At 41.7% G+C, this 16011-nt stretch overlaps 1 protein-coding gene across 1 annotated transcript; it reads right to left on the bottom strand.

Annotated features, from left to right (window-relative positions):
* Nucleotides 1–6597: 6597 nt before the first annotated feature.
* slc26a2 (solute carrier family 26 member 2) lies at nt 6598–15587 on the bottom strand. The gene is made up of 5 exons (XM_061079888.1): nt 15492–15587; nt 12693–13314; nt 11823–12113; nt 10805–11253; nt 6598–9019 (listed from the first exon to the last, which is right to left on the bottom strand). The coding sequence occupies exons 2-5, from the start codon at nt 13302–13304 to the stop codon at nt 8197–8199; spliced, it is 2175 nt and encodes a 724-aa protein (XP_060935871.1). The 5' UTR covers nt 13305–13314; nt 15492–15587; the 3' UTR covers nt 6598–8196.
* Between the last annotated feature and the right edge of the window lie 424 nt (nt 15588–16011).

The following is a 16011-nucleotide window of genomic DNA, read 5'->3' as shown; positions in this document are numbered from 1 at the left end:
GGCAAAAACCCCTGATGATGCTAAGACGCACAGGGAATTTATGACACAAGACACACGGAGCTTCTCTTTCCTGCTTCTCCTTCCTTTTCTCCATATTTATCACATCAAGATAATTCTTATCTGATCAGTACATGTTACTAACTTGACCCCTTTTCCCGGAGTTTCTGTGCCTTAGCGCCCGCGGATGCAGGGCCACAGCTGTGGCCGCACCATGGATTATGATTGTGGATCGCGTGTCGGAGGTCGCAATGGTGGATCCAGTTCGGTGGATTCTGTATCGTGCCAGCTGATCGTCGTTGTAATGGAGGATCCTTTGTCGCGTTGGCATCGGATGATGAGGGACCACGACCGAGGCGGCAGCTGATAATGGATTCTAACTGGCGGCGGTGGACAATGACTGTGGATTATAGTGGATCCCATCCTGATGCTGGATCGTGGTCTTGCTGCTGGCCAGAGACTGTGATTGCAGCGGGACTGCCTGACACATAGTATTGAAAAATGTTTAGCCTAATGGATGCTGCTAAAAATCCTGATGATGTTTTCTTACACCTGACATCTATTGCACTTCTGTCCGTCCTGAGAGAGGGATCCCTCACATGTGGCTCTCTCTGAGGTTTCTACATATTTTTACCTGTGAAAAGGGTTTTTAGTAGTTTTTCCTTACTCTTGTTGAGGGTTAAGGACAGAGGATGTCACACAATGTTAAAGCCCCATGAGACGAATTGTTATTTGTGAATGTGGGCTATACAAATAAAACTTGATTGATTGATTGATTTAGGTTTTCATATTGATAACATTTATTTTTTTTAACAGGTGTCATCATTGCCGACCGTCTCTGGTTCAGACTCCCAGAGTGAAACATACTGTAAAACACTTAACTCCTTGTTAATCTGTCCACACTGGATGAGCTTTCATTACTTATACCAGGAAGAAGGAAAAGAGATGAGCTCAGAAGTTTGGAATCAGTTTGCTCCACTCGTAAAAAAAAAACGATATTTCACTTTCTTGACGTGGAATGTGACGTCATGTAAATGTCCTGCCGATGAAGAAGAGCAGAGAGAAATGTTCGGTTCACTCAGCTACTGGTTGAGAATGAAAAGACCTGCTGGTTCCATTCATCCCACCACATTGCTCACAACGCTTTTTAGAGTGAAACCACTACTTTCAACAGGATTGTTGTTAGAATCACAGAAGCAGCGGTTTTAATGACATTAAACATGAAACAAAACCATTTATGAAACCATTGATTTTCCTGTTGCTGGAAAAAAATAACAAGTCAATGTCCGTATGTTTGTCAGAATCTAAAATGAATCTCCTGGATCCCTTCTGGTCGTTGTTCTCGGTCCACTTCGTTTTTGGGATTTTTACTCTTGGTCAAAGGAACCAAAACCAGAATGTGTAGTTTTATCTGTGGAATATAACGACTCATCTTTTCTTATGAGATTGTTTGAGAGATCATTAATACTTTGTCCCACACACACCAGTTTACTCTCTCACATGTTCCATCGTAAACCAAACCATACAAATCAAATCAGCTGATTTTATTAACCAAGCAATGAATCTATCGGGCTAATTAAAATGTTTTGATGCTAATGAAACTAATCGATATCTCAGAGAACACGACGCCCTCCTGGAGACGACAGGGACAATAAAGCAGAGAAAAGACCCGGTGGTGTTTGACAATTCATCTCCAGAGGAACGACTGTGGGCGTCTTCGAGTTCACATGGTGTCCAAATGAGACCCGTCTCCATGGAAACCAGCAGGACTCCCAAAGAGTTGCTTTAATGAAGCAACACAACAAGTTGTGTGGCTGCTGATCTGGAGGTGAAGAGGCTGGAGCTCACTCTGCCCATCGAGCCTCTGGTGGTGGACTGAGTGTGTGTGTTTGTGTGTGTGTGTGCGTGTGCGTGTGTGTCTGTGTCTGTGTGTGTGTGTGTGTGTGTGTGTCTGTGTGTGTGTGTGTGATCCCTCGCTGATCCAATGATCCGTTAATTTTCAGTCAGTGGATGAAGCCGGGTGTTTGGCATCGTGTTGGCGAGCTCAGAGGGGTCATCATGTGTGTGTGTGTGTGTGTGTCTGTGTGTGTGTGTGTGTGTGTGTGTGTGTCGCTGCCCGCGGCCTCCTCCACGCCATCTGCTCGCTGCAGAACAGTGCGCCCCCCCCGGCTCCCTGTAGGCCACTGTAGTGAGTCCAGTCATGGCTCTGAATTAATCCTGTGCACCACGGACACTCATTGGTTTATTGTGTTAATTGTATTTACTCGACAAGAAGTGATGAAGTCTTGTTGGTTCATTCAGTGATGTAATAAAAACATGGAAGCTGTGGAACATCTACTCCTCATGGGCTGGGAGCCTGGAGAATAATGTCAGTAACATCAATATTTATATAAAAGCCTTTATATTAATATCATATGTTCTCGTTTTCTTTTCTCCTGCGTTGTAGCAGCGGTCCTCATGAATTTTAATTAAGGTTTTCATGAGTCCTTAACTTCAACCACTTTATTACACACATTTAATATCACTTATTAAATATGTGTGCGACCCACTGAATGGAACGAGCAGATGTGTGTGTGTGGGTTTGTGTCTCTGTGAGGACCGTTTGGAGACTTCTCGTCACAGAATGAGCTCATTTAGGGAAAATTGGGACATTCTGCTGCTCGTTTTTCAAAGAGACTTGTTTTTTAAGGGTAAGAGAATTAGGTTAGAATAAAGGAACTAAGCCAGTTTCCTTTAGAGAGGAGACGGGAGGTGAACCATCCTTCTCCTGGATGATCTGTCCCCACTGGTCCAGGTCTCAGAGCACCGGGAACGACTGTGTCTCCGCCCAGTGGTCCACCCACTGTCCTCAGGAAAGAGACAGAATGGACTATCATGTATCTGTAAAGGTTTAACCGATGTCAAACAGACATTGATCGGCCTCGTTATTTATTAATGAAAGGAAATATCGAGCCATTGCGGACATGTCAGCTGCATCGAGGGAGGACGAGGATCTGTGAAGGAACTTGGAGCTGACGCCACAGATTGGAGATAAAAACTGGTTTTGACAGCAAAGATAAAACGGTGGAACCTTCAGTGAAATACAGAAACGTCTTTTCACGGAACATTGAGGCTCTGACAACTTGGAACAATGTTCCCCTGGAAGACAAGAGGTTGATCTGTGAGCTTTTCTTCTTCTCTGCAGCCTCCTGTCTGTCTGTCTGTCTGTCTGTCTGTCTGTCTGTCTGTCTGTCTGTCTGTCTGTCTGTCTGTCTGTCTGTCTGTCTGTCTGTCTGTCTGTCTGTCTGTCTGTCTGTCTGTCTGTCTGTCTGTCTGTCTGTCTGTCTGTCTGTCTGTCTGTCTGTCTGTCTGTCTGTCTGTCTGTCTGTCTGTCTGTCTGTCTGTCTGTCTGTCTGTCTGTCTGTCTGTCTGTCTGTCTGTCTGTCTGTCTGTCTGTCTGTCTGTCTGTCTCTCTGTCTGTCTGTCTGTCCACACGAAGAAGCTTTCGTCCACATCGCAAATAACAAATTGGAAACGCACACAGACCTCGTGAGCTTTAATGAACCAGTGAAGACAAAATCCCTCCTAAACAATACGACACACAAAAATACAGAAAAGAATGTAATTAATTAGAGAAGTTTTAGAAGTGTAGGGAAGTTGTGGGGAAGGTTGAAGGTTCAGCGTCGCCTCCGGAGCCAGAAACATTCGCCCTCATCTCTATTTTTAGAGGAACAAGTTGTTGTTTTCCCGTTTTTGTATAACAGAAGTGAGCTCGGGTGTGGATGAGAATATAAAACAAGTGAGTTTTACGTCATGTTCCAATCAGCTCGGCTGCCGAACCCACTAAATGTGATTTGGGAGAAGCAAGAAGCCGAGGAAGAGACGATAATCACCTCGGCTTCGTCACCTCTCTGCAGACAATTGTCTCCGTTCACCTCAGTCTGTCTTTTTACCTGATTCCATTATCAGGCTGCGTGAACACAGAGGACACAGAGTTCACAGAGGGGACTCCAGGTGTCTGAACAAAACACATCCAATTGATTTAGTCCTTTATTTATTTATGTCCCTTAACTTATGTCTTTATTATCGCATAAATATGCAGCACATCTTCAGTGAATAAATTGATTTCTCTTTGTCGCTGTCTTGTCCTAAATGAGATTTGTATCTTTTCAGAATTAAAGGTTCGGCGTGTAGGACTGAGTGACATCTAGTAGTGAAGTGTCATACTGCATCTGAATGCATGTATTTATATTTGTGTTCAAATAAAGTTCATGGTCTCAATATCTTGACAGAATATATAATAAAGAGTAAAACCAAGCGACAGATCAGAATTAAAAGCATTTGAAAGGTTTAAAAGTCTCCACATGTCTGGACTTACATTTTAAATTAAATTAATAGAAATATCATACAATTTATTTTTCAGAACCATTCATGTTCAATATCGAAATAAAACTCTACCTGTGTATTTGTCTTGTATATAGAAAGTATTAAGAAGTTTGTATTAAAACAGGAACTAGACTTCCTCCCAGTTTCCCAAGTCAATGCTGCCCCCTGGTGGCGAAATGAAGTCAGCGAAATACACTAAGAAGAACTACACAGATTATACAGCAAAGAGTGATTTGCAATTAAATCTGAAGTTCAAAGTGAAAATATTCCTATATTAAGACACATCAGAGTTTCTTGTTTAATTCAGTGTCTCAGAGGAATTCTTCATTTCCTCAGAGATGAGAATCTAATTCAGGTAAAAGTCTAGAAACCTTGTGTTAAAAATCATCTTCACTATTATTTGGTCTTATTTGCGTCCTGTTAACGATTCAGATTCCACTTATTCTTTGCTTTGAGACACAGGCTGAGAATCTGAGGAGTCTGGTCGACCCTGAAACTCAACAGTGTGACAGCAAGTTTTCAGTTTAAACAATTTTCATTTTAAACATTCCAGTTCCCCCAGTCAGGTTTTATCTGTGAAATATTTTGTCTGAACAAAACTGAGAACGTAAACAACAGATTATTGGTCATAAATTAAGGTTAAAATATAATTTAAATGTAGTTAAAAACAGCACATTAAACAAGTCAAATACAAAACAGGAGATAATGAGGTTCTCAGGATCATGTTCATGTCTCAGACACTTTATTAATTCGCTTTATTTTATCTCAGTAACTTCCTGTTCGGACTCAACAATCAACTGTTCAAGGATTCTCTCCTTCACCTTCAGACACCACGTGTGTTTTTTATCTGGAATCTGTGATTCTTTCACACTCTTGGTAATTTGTCATCCAGAAAGTTTCAATGAGCAGTAAAGAGTTTTTTCAGTGATGCAAACACACAATCTACAGTTCTTCCTAATTAAATTAAATGAAGCCCATATCTCACTTGTATTTTAATTGTAAACACAAACATCCAAGTTGTCAGTTTGTTGAACAGTGTAATGAAAACACTCCTTCTGGGTTATAGGAGATTAATGAATGAATTAAACCGTATGTCAGATTTATTGTGATTGGGAAATAAGGTTAAACTTTCCTCATTTGAACTCCAGTTGACATGCTGATCTAAAGTGAACTCAACCTGCAGTGACAGGTTATCGTGGGATGTGTTGTTGGGTTGTGGCCGTTTCCCTGAGCTTCACTTTCAGCCGCTCTGTGGACACAGTAATTTAACAGGGTGGAGCTCAGGAGGCGTTAATCTAAAGTCAATAAACTGCAAGTCCCAACATTTCAGTTTCAACATTCCTGCCTGATGAGTTCTGCTGATACACACGAATCGACCCGGTGATGTCGGTCTAATGTCAAACCTCTGCCCACGAGTCCGACCAGCAAGGAACCGCTGAAATGTGTTAACTTTATTTAGAAGATCGAAAAGAATGACAGATTTCTTCTTTTATTCTAAACTACATTTCACTACTTAAACCACAGCAGATCGAGCCCCAGTTCAACAAGAATCTGTTTCTAAATGTAAGAAATGCATTCGAACAGTAAAGAGAGAAACAAACGTATCTTTAAAATGTCTTTTATATGTGTAAATATATATATATATATAGCTATATAATATTTTCTGAAACAGAATCATTGAACTTTGGAGTAAACAATAGTGTCAGTAGCATGTTCAACAAATAGACCTGAATCTAAAGTTTACACACTTGTTCTGTTTGGTTTCAGGATCAAAGCAGATCAAAGCCACGAAGCCTCAGACACAGATTCTGTTCACGGTTACAGTTTTGGCAAAAATAAATAAGAACCCTACAATATATTGCCAAGTCGTCTAAAGACTGTATGAGATAACATAACTGTGTCTAAGTGATATACAGATATGTTTAGTTTGAGAAAGAACTAAAGCTACAAACAGTCATGTCAACAACAAGGTCACGCGCAAGGTCAAACTGGATCTAGGACGTTTCTAACAAACAGCATTTTACAGTTTTTTGGATTAAAGTTCACTCTTTATTTGGTTTCCACTGATGTTTAATGGAAGTGAAGAGTGAAGACAAATGTGAAACGCCTTCACTCAGATGTCCTGCTTCACAAAACAGGATTTTCTGTTTTCAGGACATTTCGTCCTTTCTGCTGTTTGGACTTTAGCTCTCACACACACACACACACACACACACACACACACACACACACACACACACACACACACACACACACATGAAACCAGCCCTGAGCTTTTTCTGGTGTCACAAAACACAAAGTAATGGACCCAGAAGCTTAACTTTGGAGCCACGAGTGCTGAACAAATCAATGTTGCAGCCCATTCATGATCTTGTCCTTAATTTTCCACTAAAAGAAAACGATCACGAGGTTCAACAAGATGAAACTCAGAGATTTCCATGTAACTTGTCACAGAATTTTGAAAACCAAAGAGTTTTACAGGCGACGAGTGTGTTGACCGAGATATAATAACACAAACTAAAGCTACGTCAGTTACAAGGTCAGTCATCTCACTCAGCAAACACACACATCACAGAGTAGTGTGTCCACGTGGCACATTCAGTTCACAAGGTCATTTACACCCAAACACACACATGCACTTGACCTTTGTTCTTAATAAATAACTCGACAAAGGTTCACGAAATGCGTTTTGGTGACAGTTTTTTCAGATTGTAGATCTGGAAGAAAAGGAAACGCTGACATTCGTGTGTGAACGGACCTGATTTGAAACATTCACAGTTCGTTCATGGACAGTTTTTGTTTTTGCGTCAGTAAAGGCACAGAAGTTTAGTGCATCGACAAAAGTGCAAAAGGTCTGTTCAAGACAAACTTAGCTCTTATTATCTCATCAGCTAAGATAAGATATGTGTTAAATTATCTCTTAATGGCTTTGTAAACCTTTCTTTCCATAGAGATTATTGATTATCATTGGTACGAGAGAGAATTGCATTTTGGGTAACTGTAACGGCACATGTTCAGTGAAACTACAATAGAAAGATTGTACAGATTTTATCCACCAGCAATATTGTTAAAATGATTACGTACTAAAAAACAGATTTTTTAAATGTCCCCTTGAAGCATCATTTCTCAGTGAAGAGCTTTTTTAACCGTCGTCCTGTTGGTGAAATAAAATTCAATTCTGGATTAGAGACAGACTGATATGAACATTGATGACATATCGGTTCTCACATTAATTTGCTGGTATGTAAACTTATATTTTACAGATTAAACAATGCAAAATATATGTTCATTAATATATTTTTATGTAAAAAATTCAGTTTATATACTGAATTCAAGTTCCATGAATTTCGCTGAGTTGGTTTTTAGTATATATTATAAAATATGAAGTCTAAATATCATTTCTTGGTCAAAATGGTTCGATAGCAACATTTATATCGATTGATTTATCAGTATAGGAACAAAATACTGAGAAAATGATGCTTCAAAATAAAGTTTAAAATTGTACTTTTAAGTTCCATGTGTTCAGCACTTTAACAAGGAGGACTTTAAAAATGTTTTTAGCATTTTAACTTAAGTTAAATGATCCTGCATCTATTCTACATAACCGCTGCTACCACAGTAGCATGACAAGGCACAAAGGCAACGATGCATGTTTGATTTGCATCATGTGAGATTGTCACTGCAAACATACATGTAAACTGCAACATACATGTAAACTGCAACATACATGTAAACTGCAACATACATGTAAACTGCAAACATACATGTAAACTGCAAACATACATGTAAACTGCAAACATACATGTAAACGTGGATATGTGGACAGATGTTTTCTCAGCACCTGGTGTCACAGTCTCCGTTGGGAGCCGGGCGGCTCTGGACGGAGCGGACGGCGTCGGCGATGGTGAAGAAGATCTTTCTCTTCTCCCCCCCATCATCTCCTCCGGTGTCCGGGTAGTACCCCCCCGTTTCCAGAGTGTCCAGCACTGAGGTGCTACACTGGGCCAGAACCACCCGGACCCCGACTTCTTCATAATCTTTGCGAACCTCCTTCAGAGCGCCCACCCCGGCCGTGTCCAGGAACAAGATGGCGCTGCAGTCGATCACGATGCTCCGCAGGTTCCGAGGCGACTCGTCGTCCAGCATCAGGGTCACGACCCCTACAGCCTCCTCCTCTTTTCCTAACTTCAGGTTTGCCACCTCCTCCTGTTTGCTCTTCTTCTTCTTCTTCTTCTGCTGCTTGAGGAGCTTTACCCGCCGAGCTTTCTCCTTCACGGGATCCAGCCCCACGCGGCTGTAAAGAGATTTCTTGAACAGGCTCTGGTTGGCGTAGTAGATGGGCGCCTGGTACCCGAAGACCGCCACGCCCGGATGGGTGTGGAGGCCGCGGTAGGACGCCAGGTCCTCGTAGTGCTCCCTGGACGAGGCCTGGCCCAGCTCCAGGACCTGGACCTGCTGAGTCCGGGCCAGGACGCAGAACGCCGACACCAGGATCCCAACCAGGAGCCCCAGCTCTGTGTTGACCAGGGAGGACGTCACCATGGTGACCAGCCAGATGGTGGCGTCCACACGGTTGCTGCGCCACATGCGAGGAATGTCGAGGAACTTCCGTAGAGCGCCGCGGAGGTTGACCACGATAATCACGGCGAGGACACACCTGAGCAGAGGAGGGACAGAGCCACGGTCGCTTAGATTATTTTGGAGGCCGAGAGTCAAAGTTGAGATTAATGGAAAGAAGCAGCTGAGGAGACAAACACTATAAATAAAGTAAAGATAATAAGAGATAAGGAAGGAAGCTGATCTGATGTTTCTCATTAGTCATGAAAGGTTCACAAAATGCATTTTGGTGACAGGTTTTCAGATTGTAGATCTGGAAGAAAAGGAAACTCTGACATTCGTGTGTGAAAGGACCTGATTTGAAAACATTCACAGTTCGTTCATGGACAGTTTTTGTTTTAAACTTCAAACTTAGCTCTTATTATCTCATCAGCTCAGATAAGATATGTGTTCAATTATCTCTTAATGGCTTTGTAAACTTTTCTTTCCATAGAAATTATTGATTATCATTGGTACAGGAGAGAAATGCATTATTGGTAACTGTAACGGCACATGTTCAGAGAAACTACAATAGAAAGATTGTACAGATTTTATCCACCATACTAAAAACAATTTTTTTAATTGTCCCCTTGAAGCATCATTTCTCAGTGAAGAGGTTTTTTAACTGTCGTCCTGTTGGTGAAATAAAGTTAAATTCTGGACTGATTTGAACCTCATCGACATATCGGTTCTCGCATTAATTTGCTGGTATGAAAACTTATATTTTACAGAATAAACACCATAAATAAAGTAAAGAAGATAATAAGAGATAAGGAACGAAGATGGTCTGATGTTTCTCATTAGTCATGAACACATTCCATATGATCAGAGAACCAGGTTGTGTCTGAGGGTGTGTTTGTTTTCTGGGCGTGTACGTGTGCAACACACGACAAAGACACAAATCCTTATCAGCCTCAGTCACCCTTTATTTGTTCAATCGTTTGATTTATTAATTCATGAGTTTCCTACTTGCTTCCACACATTCTTTAAACTTCCTTCTAATGTTTGAATTTTGTTTCAAAACCGTTGTTGCCTGAAGATATTTGAAACTTGGACAACCTGCCGAGCAGGAACCAGCAGCGTGAACTCTGGTCTTTATCGTGGTCGACCCTTGAAACTCTCTTTTAGGGTAAAACAACAAAAAGATAAGAGCTGTAAACCAACTAAACCAGAACATAAACATTATTCCAATAAATGGTACTTTCAACTGGTATTCATTGACCAGATATTATAAGAACCTGTGAAACAGCTCCTCTGTCTGTTAAAGAGTGAAATTACAGGTCTGAGTCAAACCGGAGTGACAGCTCTGAGCCGGCTTTTCACAAGTTACAACTATTTTAAGGAAGGAGAAACGTCTGCAGGCCAAAGATATTCAAAGTATTTCCTCCACAAATAGCTAATCTGCTTTTCCTAAAGCTGATTGTTCTTATTCTCACACTCACATTCTGGAATGTTACGTTTAACATGTTGTTTCAGCTACAACACAATAAGGGTAAGTGTTTGTAATGTGAAAATAACATTATCAAGGTAATTTAGTTCATAATAAGGTTGTTTGCCTATAAATTGTATTCATTGGAATTGGACTCATACAATTCCTCTTAATACTGCAATATTCCATATATATTTCTTACTGTACAGATCTTATTTATTTACACTTTAATATGCACAATACTCTGCACTTTTACTGCCTTTTTTGAACTTCTGGTTAGATGCTAAACTGCATTTCGTTGTATAAGTACGTGTACTGTGCAATGTCAATAAAGTTGAATCTGAATCTAAATTTGCGAGGGCATAATCAAGGAAAACCCTTCGACTGATGACTCATTAAGATTTCTGATGTACTTACTTCTGGAGGGAATAGAAGAGCGGCGCAATAACCAGAAGCACCAGCAGGAGGACGAGGGCGCTGACGAGCCCGGACACCTGCGTCTGGCAGCCGGTCGACTCCTTCACCAGCGTCTTGGTCAGAGCGGCGCTGGTGGTGAAGCAGCGGAAAAACGACGGCAGGATGTTGCAGAAGCCGATGGCGAACATCTCCTGATTGGCGTCCACCGTGTAGCCGTGCTTCTTGGCGAACATTTCCGACAGAGACACGGTGATGGCGAAGCCCACGATGGCGATGGAGAAGGCGTCGACGGCCACGTTGGGGATCAGAGACCACAAGGGCATCTGGGGGGGGAGGAAGCCGGTGGGGATGACCCCGGCCACGCTGGAGCCGTAGTCGGTGTTGAAGTGACCGAAGTGAGACGCCAGGGTCGCAATGATCACCACGAAGAGCTCGAAGGGGATCGGAGCCTGGTGAGAAGACAGAAGAAGGAGGGGCTTAAATCACATGTTCGGCTTCTGACTTGTCAGACATCCCAAAAAAAAGAGCTTTCCGGTGGTGAAGCATTTGCCAAAACTAGTTAATAATCAGCAAACTTTCAAACTGGAAAGTCCTACAAATAAATCAGCGACATTTACAATATGCAAGACTTCAGATTCTAGTTCTAGCATTTGAAGAACCATCATCTCACGGAGCTCAGCAGAAAAGTTTGGAAGCTGGATCCTTAAAAACACTGAATCAGATCCGTACTTAGTATTGAAATCAAGAAGGAGAAAATGATATTGGAACATCTCAACACCTCCACAACTGTACAGGTTATACAAAGTATTGTGAGTAAATATATACTGGTTTCCCATTTTTTATTGCTCTCCTATGCATGTTGTATTTATTGCGTTTTTATGTTTCTATGTTCATTGTTTGCACCAATAACCAGAGCAAATTCCTTGTATGTGTGAACGTACTTGGCAATAAAATACTTCTGATTCTGATTGACACAAGAAGAACTAGCCCAATAACCATATCTGCAGTCGGTGTGTACCTTCAACTTGGCTTTGAAGCGATCATTGAGTTCCTTGGTTGGAATCAGCAGCAGCAAACACACCAGACTGGTCACCAGGTCACAGAGGTTGGTGTTCCCCAGGCCGGTGAAGATGCTGAACCAGGTCTTGCACAGAGTGAACCAGCCCTGGGGCCGGGGGATCTTCAGGCCCAGCAGGTACTTGACCTGCGAGGTGAGGATGGTCAGAGAAGCTCCGGTGGCGAAGCCGCTGAGCAGAGAGTCCGAGAGGTAGACGGACACGAAGCCCACCTGGAAAATACCCATGAGCACCTGGGAGAGAAGAGTCGAGTAAATGGGCTGATTCCAAACTAAGAGGTTAACCCCTTATTGCCTGAATTAATTTCCAATTATATAAACAATATGTTATTTGTGTTTTTGGCTGTCTTACAGATCCTTAATTAAGTGGAGATTGTTAATTTCAATATAGCATATATAATAGATATCAAATTAAGGTATGAGGCAAATAAGCGACATTATGCATAACTGTAATTTAACAAATTTTCCAATCTCTGGTGTGTAGATTATTATTATTATTGTTGCTGCTTTTGCTTGAAATTGAATAACAACATATGTTTCTGTACAATCATTGCTGTTCCATAACCACAGTATTTCAAATACAGCTTAATACCTCAAAATAACTTTGCTGCACAGTACCAAGGGGCTAGTATGTATTTTCCACTCCGACCACTAGATGGCGGCAACGTGCTTCCAATACCTTCATGGTTTGTGTAGTATTTGCACCATCAGGCATTAGTGTGGTAAAAAGACCGGAATGGAGTTTGAGGCGAATTCGCGACATTCGTCTACAAGGGGTTAAATCATATCTTTCTATCGTGTGATCGCCCCCACCTGGTAAATCCCGGCAGTGAAGGTTAGCGTGGCTCCGACTGTGATGGCGTAGCAGCTCCTGTCACATTCCAGCCCGACGCTGCCATTCCCCTGGCCGGCCAGCAGGAGGACGCTGTGGTTACCCATGCTGCTGCCTTCTGGGAGGTATCCAGCCACAGCCAGCTCCCGGTCCACCACCTGGCCCACCAGCAGGCACAGCACGCCGAAGATCCCCACCGAGATGTGCCTGGAGGTGCCCATGAGGGCGTAGATGATGGAGGAGAAGAAGGAGGTGTACAGACCATAGATAGGGTCCTGGCTGGCCAATAGGGAGTAAGCTATGGACTGTGGAACCAGGAGGATCCCGACGATGATCCCCGACATGGCGTCGCCCAGGAGCCAGTCCCGGAGCTTGTAGTGTGGCATCCAGCTCAGGATCGGGAAGAAGTCCAGCACTTTGGCTTTGATCTTCTCCGAGGAGCATGAGCAGCTTTTCTTCAGACGACGTCTCACGGAGGTCTGACAGCTTCTCTCCGGTTCCTTCTCCACTCTCTGCAGGAGGAGAGGCTGCTGCTGGTCGCTCTCTGCTCCATCTTCTTCCTCCGTCGGGCAGCAGCCACCGTCCCCGGCCATGATCCGGACCCTGCACGGGGGGGGGGGGGAGGGAGAGGTCAGTTAACTACACTTATTTCAAACATCTTATCACAGCTTTGAACTCAGGAACTCATCTAATGCATGAGGTGAAGAGCAGTGGAGTGTGGAGGCGTGAGGACGTTATCAGGTCAGCGGCTCCTCTGACAGATTTATGACTTTTTTGCTGATGCGGATAAATTGTTTCCTTCTCTTCATGTTACATCACAACACAAACACTTCACTTCCCCTTGTTCACACAGTTCAGCTCTTAGTGACACGTACACAGACCAACAACCGCTGACAACTAATGATATTTACCAAACAAATTGAGCAGAGATGTGAGGAAAACTTAATGATATTTACATTATTACATCTTTACAGCCTCAGGACTAATTAAGGTCCTGATGTATTGAGCTAAAAGTCACACAGCAGCTTTACTTATGTGAACAATAATTTTACAATAACCCACTATTGAGTTGAATTTAATTCATTATACTAACTGGTACTTTTGTTATTATTCTTTATCTTTTCATCAACTCGCATTTTCTCATTTTTAAGAAGTCAAATCTATAAACTTAGGTTAAAACGAGGCTCATGGTTGAAAAGTTTATTTATTAAGTTTGTCTGTTTTGTAAGAAGTTTACATTGAATTGGCTTTTAATCTGTTTTATTGCTACTCTAATGTTATTCTGTTTGTCAGAATAAAACAGGATTACTATTAAAGTTACTCTGCTCCATTTCCTGTGAGTATGAATGTGTGATGTCGTGAATGAGACTAAATTAATCTCCAGCCTCCAGGCAGAGGAGGAGCTTCTGAAAGTGCAAAGCTGGAAACCACCAGGAACATTTCAATATACACATTTTATTTTTCACTTCCTCTTCTTCATTTGTGTTAAATATGTATAAGATAAAGTTGACGAGCACACAGACCATCTGCACATCTGCTTTCCTGCCTGTTTGCACTTTATACCCATACACATCTGTAATAACTACACACACACGTGGAAAACTATACATACACACGTGCAATAACTACACGTACACATGTGTAATAACTACACTTACACGTGTAATAACTATTCTCAAACACTCCGTACAGTTAGAGTTGTTACTTCATTTGCACCTTTGAATGTATATAGTTGAAGTTGTTTTATTGTTATGTTATAATATTTGGTAAAGTTGAGGTGCACAGACTGTCACTAACAATCAAGTGGCACATCTGCTTTCCTGCCTTTTTGCACTTTATACCCGTACACATATGTTATAACTACACATACACATCTGTAAGAACTACACATACACATGTGTAATAACTACACATACACACGTGGGAAACTATACTTACGCACGTAATAACTACACATACACATGTGTAATAACTATTCACACACACTCCGTACAGTTAAAGTTACTTCATTTGCACCTTTGAATGTATATAGCTGAAGTTGTTTTATTGTTATGTTATAATATTTGGTATTAATATAGTTGAACAGTTTCCCTGCAGTTGCCCCTCACAGACTCAGGACTCGCTGATTGAAGACAGTTGATCCTGGATCTGTCTCTAAAGTGAGTCAGTTAATTGATTAATGAGTGAATTCCCAGTCCATCTCCCAGTCTTTCTCCCAGTGCCACTTTATACCCATACACATCTGTTATCTACACATACACATCTCCAATAACTACACATACACATGTGTAACCACTACACACACACGTGGGAAACTATACTTACACACGTGTAATAACTATTCTCACACAATCCGTACAGTTAGAGTTGTTACTTCATTTGCACCTTTGATTGTATTTAGTTTCAGTTGTTTTATTGTTATGTTATAATATTTGGTTTTAATATAGTTGAACAGTTTCGCTGCAGTTGTCCCTCACAGACTCAGGACTCGCTGATTGAAGACAGTTGATCCTGGATCTGTCTCTAAAGTGAGTCAGTTAATTGATTAATGAGTGAATTCCCAGTCCCTCTCCCAGTCCCTCTCCCAGTCCCTCTCCCAGTCCATGTTACCCACTGGACTGACTGAAACCAGTCTGACTCGGGCCGCACTTCATGAATGGATCCTTTGTAAACAACGTGTCAACGTGGCCGGAGACTCAGAGTTTCAGGAAACTGACGAAACTCCTCGAGTCGCTTGAAGAAGTGAAAGTTTTCTTCCTGAGGATCAAAGCTTCACTGACCTGAGATCGGATCGGTCACTTTCCAGCGAGTCGACCAGTCGCTGCTGCTTCACTGGGATCTGACTGGGATCTCACACTGGGATCCGGCTTCATGCTCCTGTTGCTGCTGCGTGATGACGTGGGTCCGACAGCGTGCTGTGCGTCACATGACCCCGATCAAAGATGGTGTTTGTGAGCGAAGATGAGTCACTCCTTACAAGAAGAAAAAACAATTTCAATGAAAATTCGTCTAGAATACTTAAATTTTCACCACTTTATTACTTTCTGCAAATTTTGGTAAGAATTTGAGCATGTTAAAGCCCTCAAAAAGTTCATTTGCTGTGCTCGGGCCCTAATTAAAGGACTTTAATTTTTTTAAAAGACATTTTAGATTTTGTTGTCGTTTTTTCCCGAAATTAACTTGATAATTATGTATATAATTCATAAAAAAAGATAAGATTTTCAAGTGAATAAAATACACTTTATTTAATCAAATTGCTAATAATAACATCTTTATTTTTATTTCACATCTCAAAGCACC

The sequence above is a fragment of the Limanda limanda genome, chromosome 10 (genome assembly GCF_963576545.1).
Source record: "Limanda limanda chromosome 10, fLimLim1.1, whole genome shotgun sequence".
NCBI classification, from domain to species: domain Eukaryota; kingdom Metazoa; phylum Chordata; class Actinopteri; order Pleuronectiformes; family Pleuronectidae; genus Limanda; species Limanda limanda.
Note: the sequence above shows the minus strand (reverse complement) of the source record. Positions and strands in the feature narration are given on the sequence as shown.

Excerpts from the sequence above, each read along its gene's own strand:
- slc26a2 (XM_061079888.1), bottom strand. The coding sequence starts at position 13,304 with ATGGCCGGGGACGGTGGCTGCTGCCCGACGGAGGAAGAAGATGGAGCA. Across the intron at positions 12,114-12,692 it reads TCACTGCCGGGATTTACCAG|GTGCTCATGGGTATTTTCCA; the intron begins GTGGGGGCGATC and ends CTTCTCTCCCAG. Across the intron at positions 11,254-11,822 it reads GCTTCAAAGCCAAGTTGAAG|GCTCCGATCCCCTTCGAGCT; the intron begins GTACACACCGAC and ends TCTTCTCACCAG.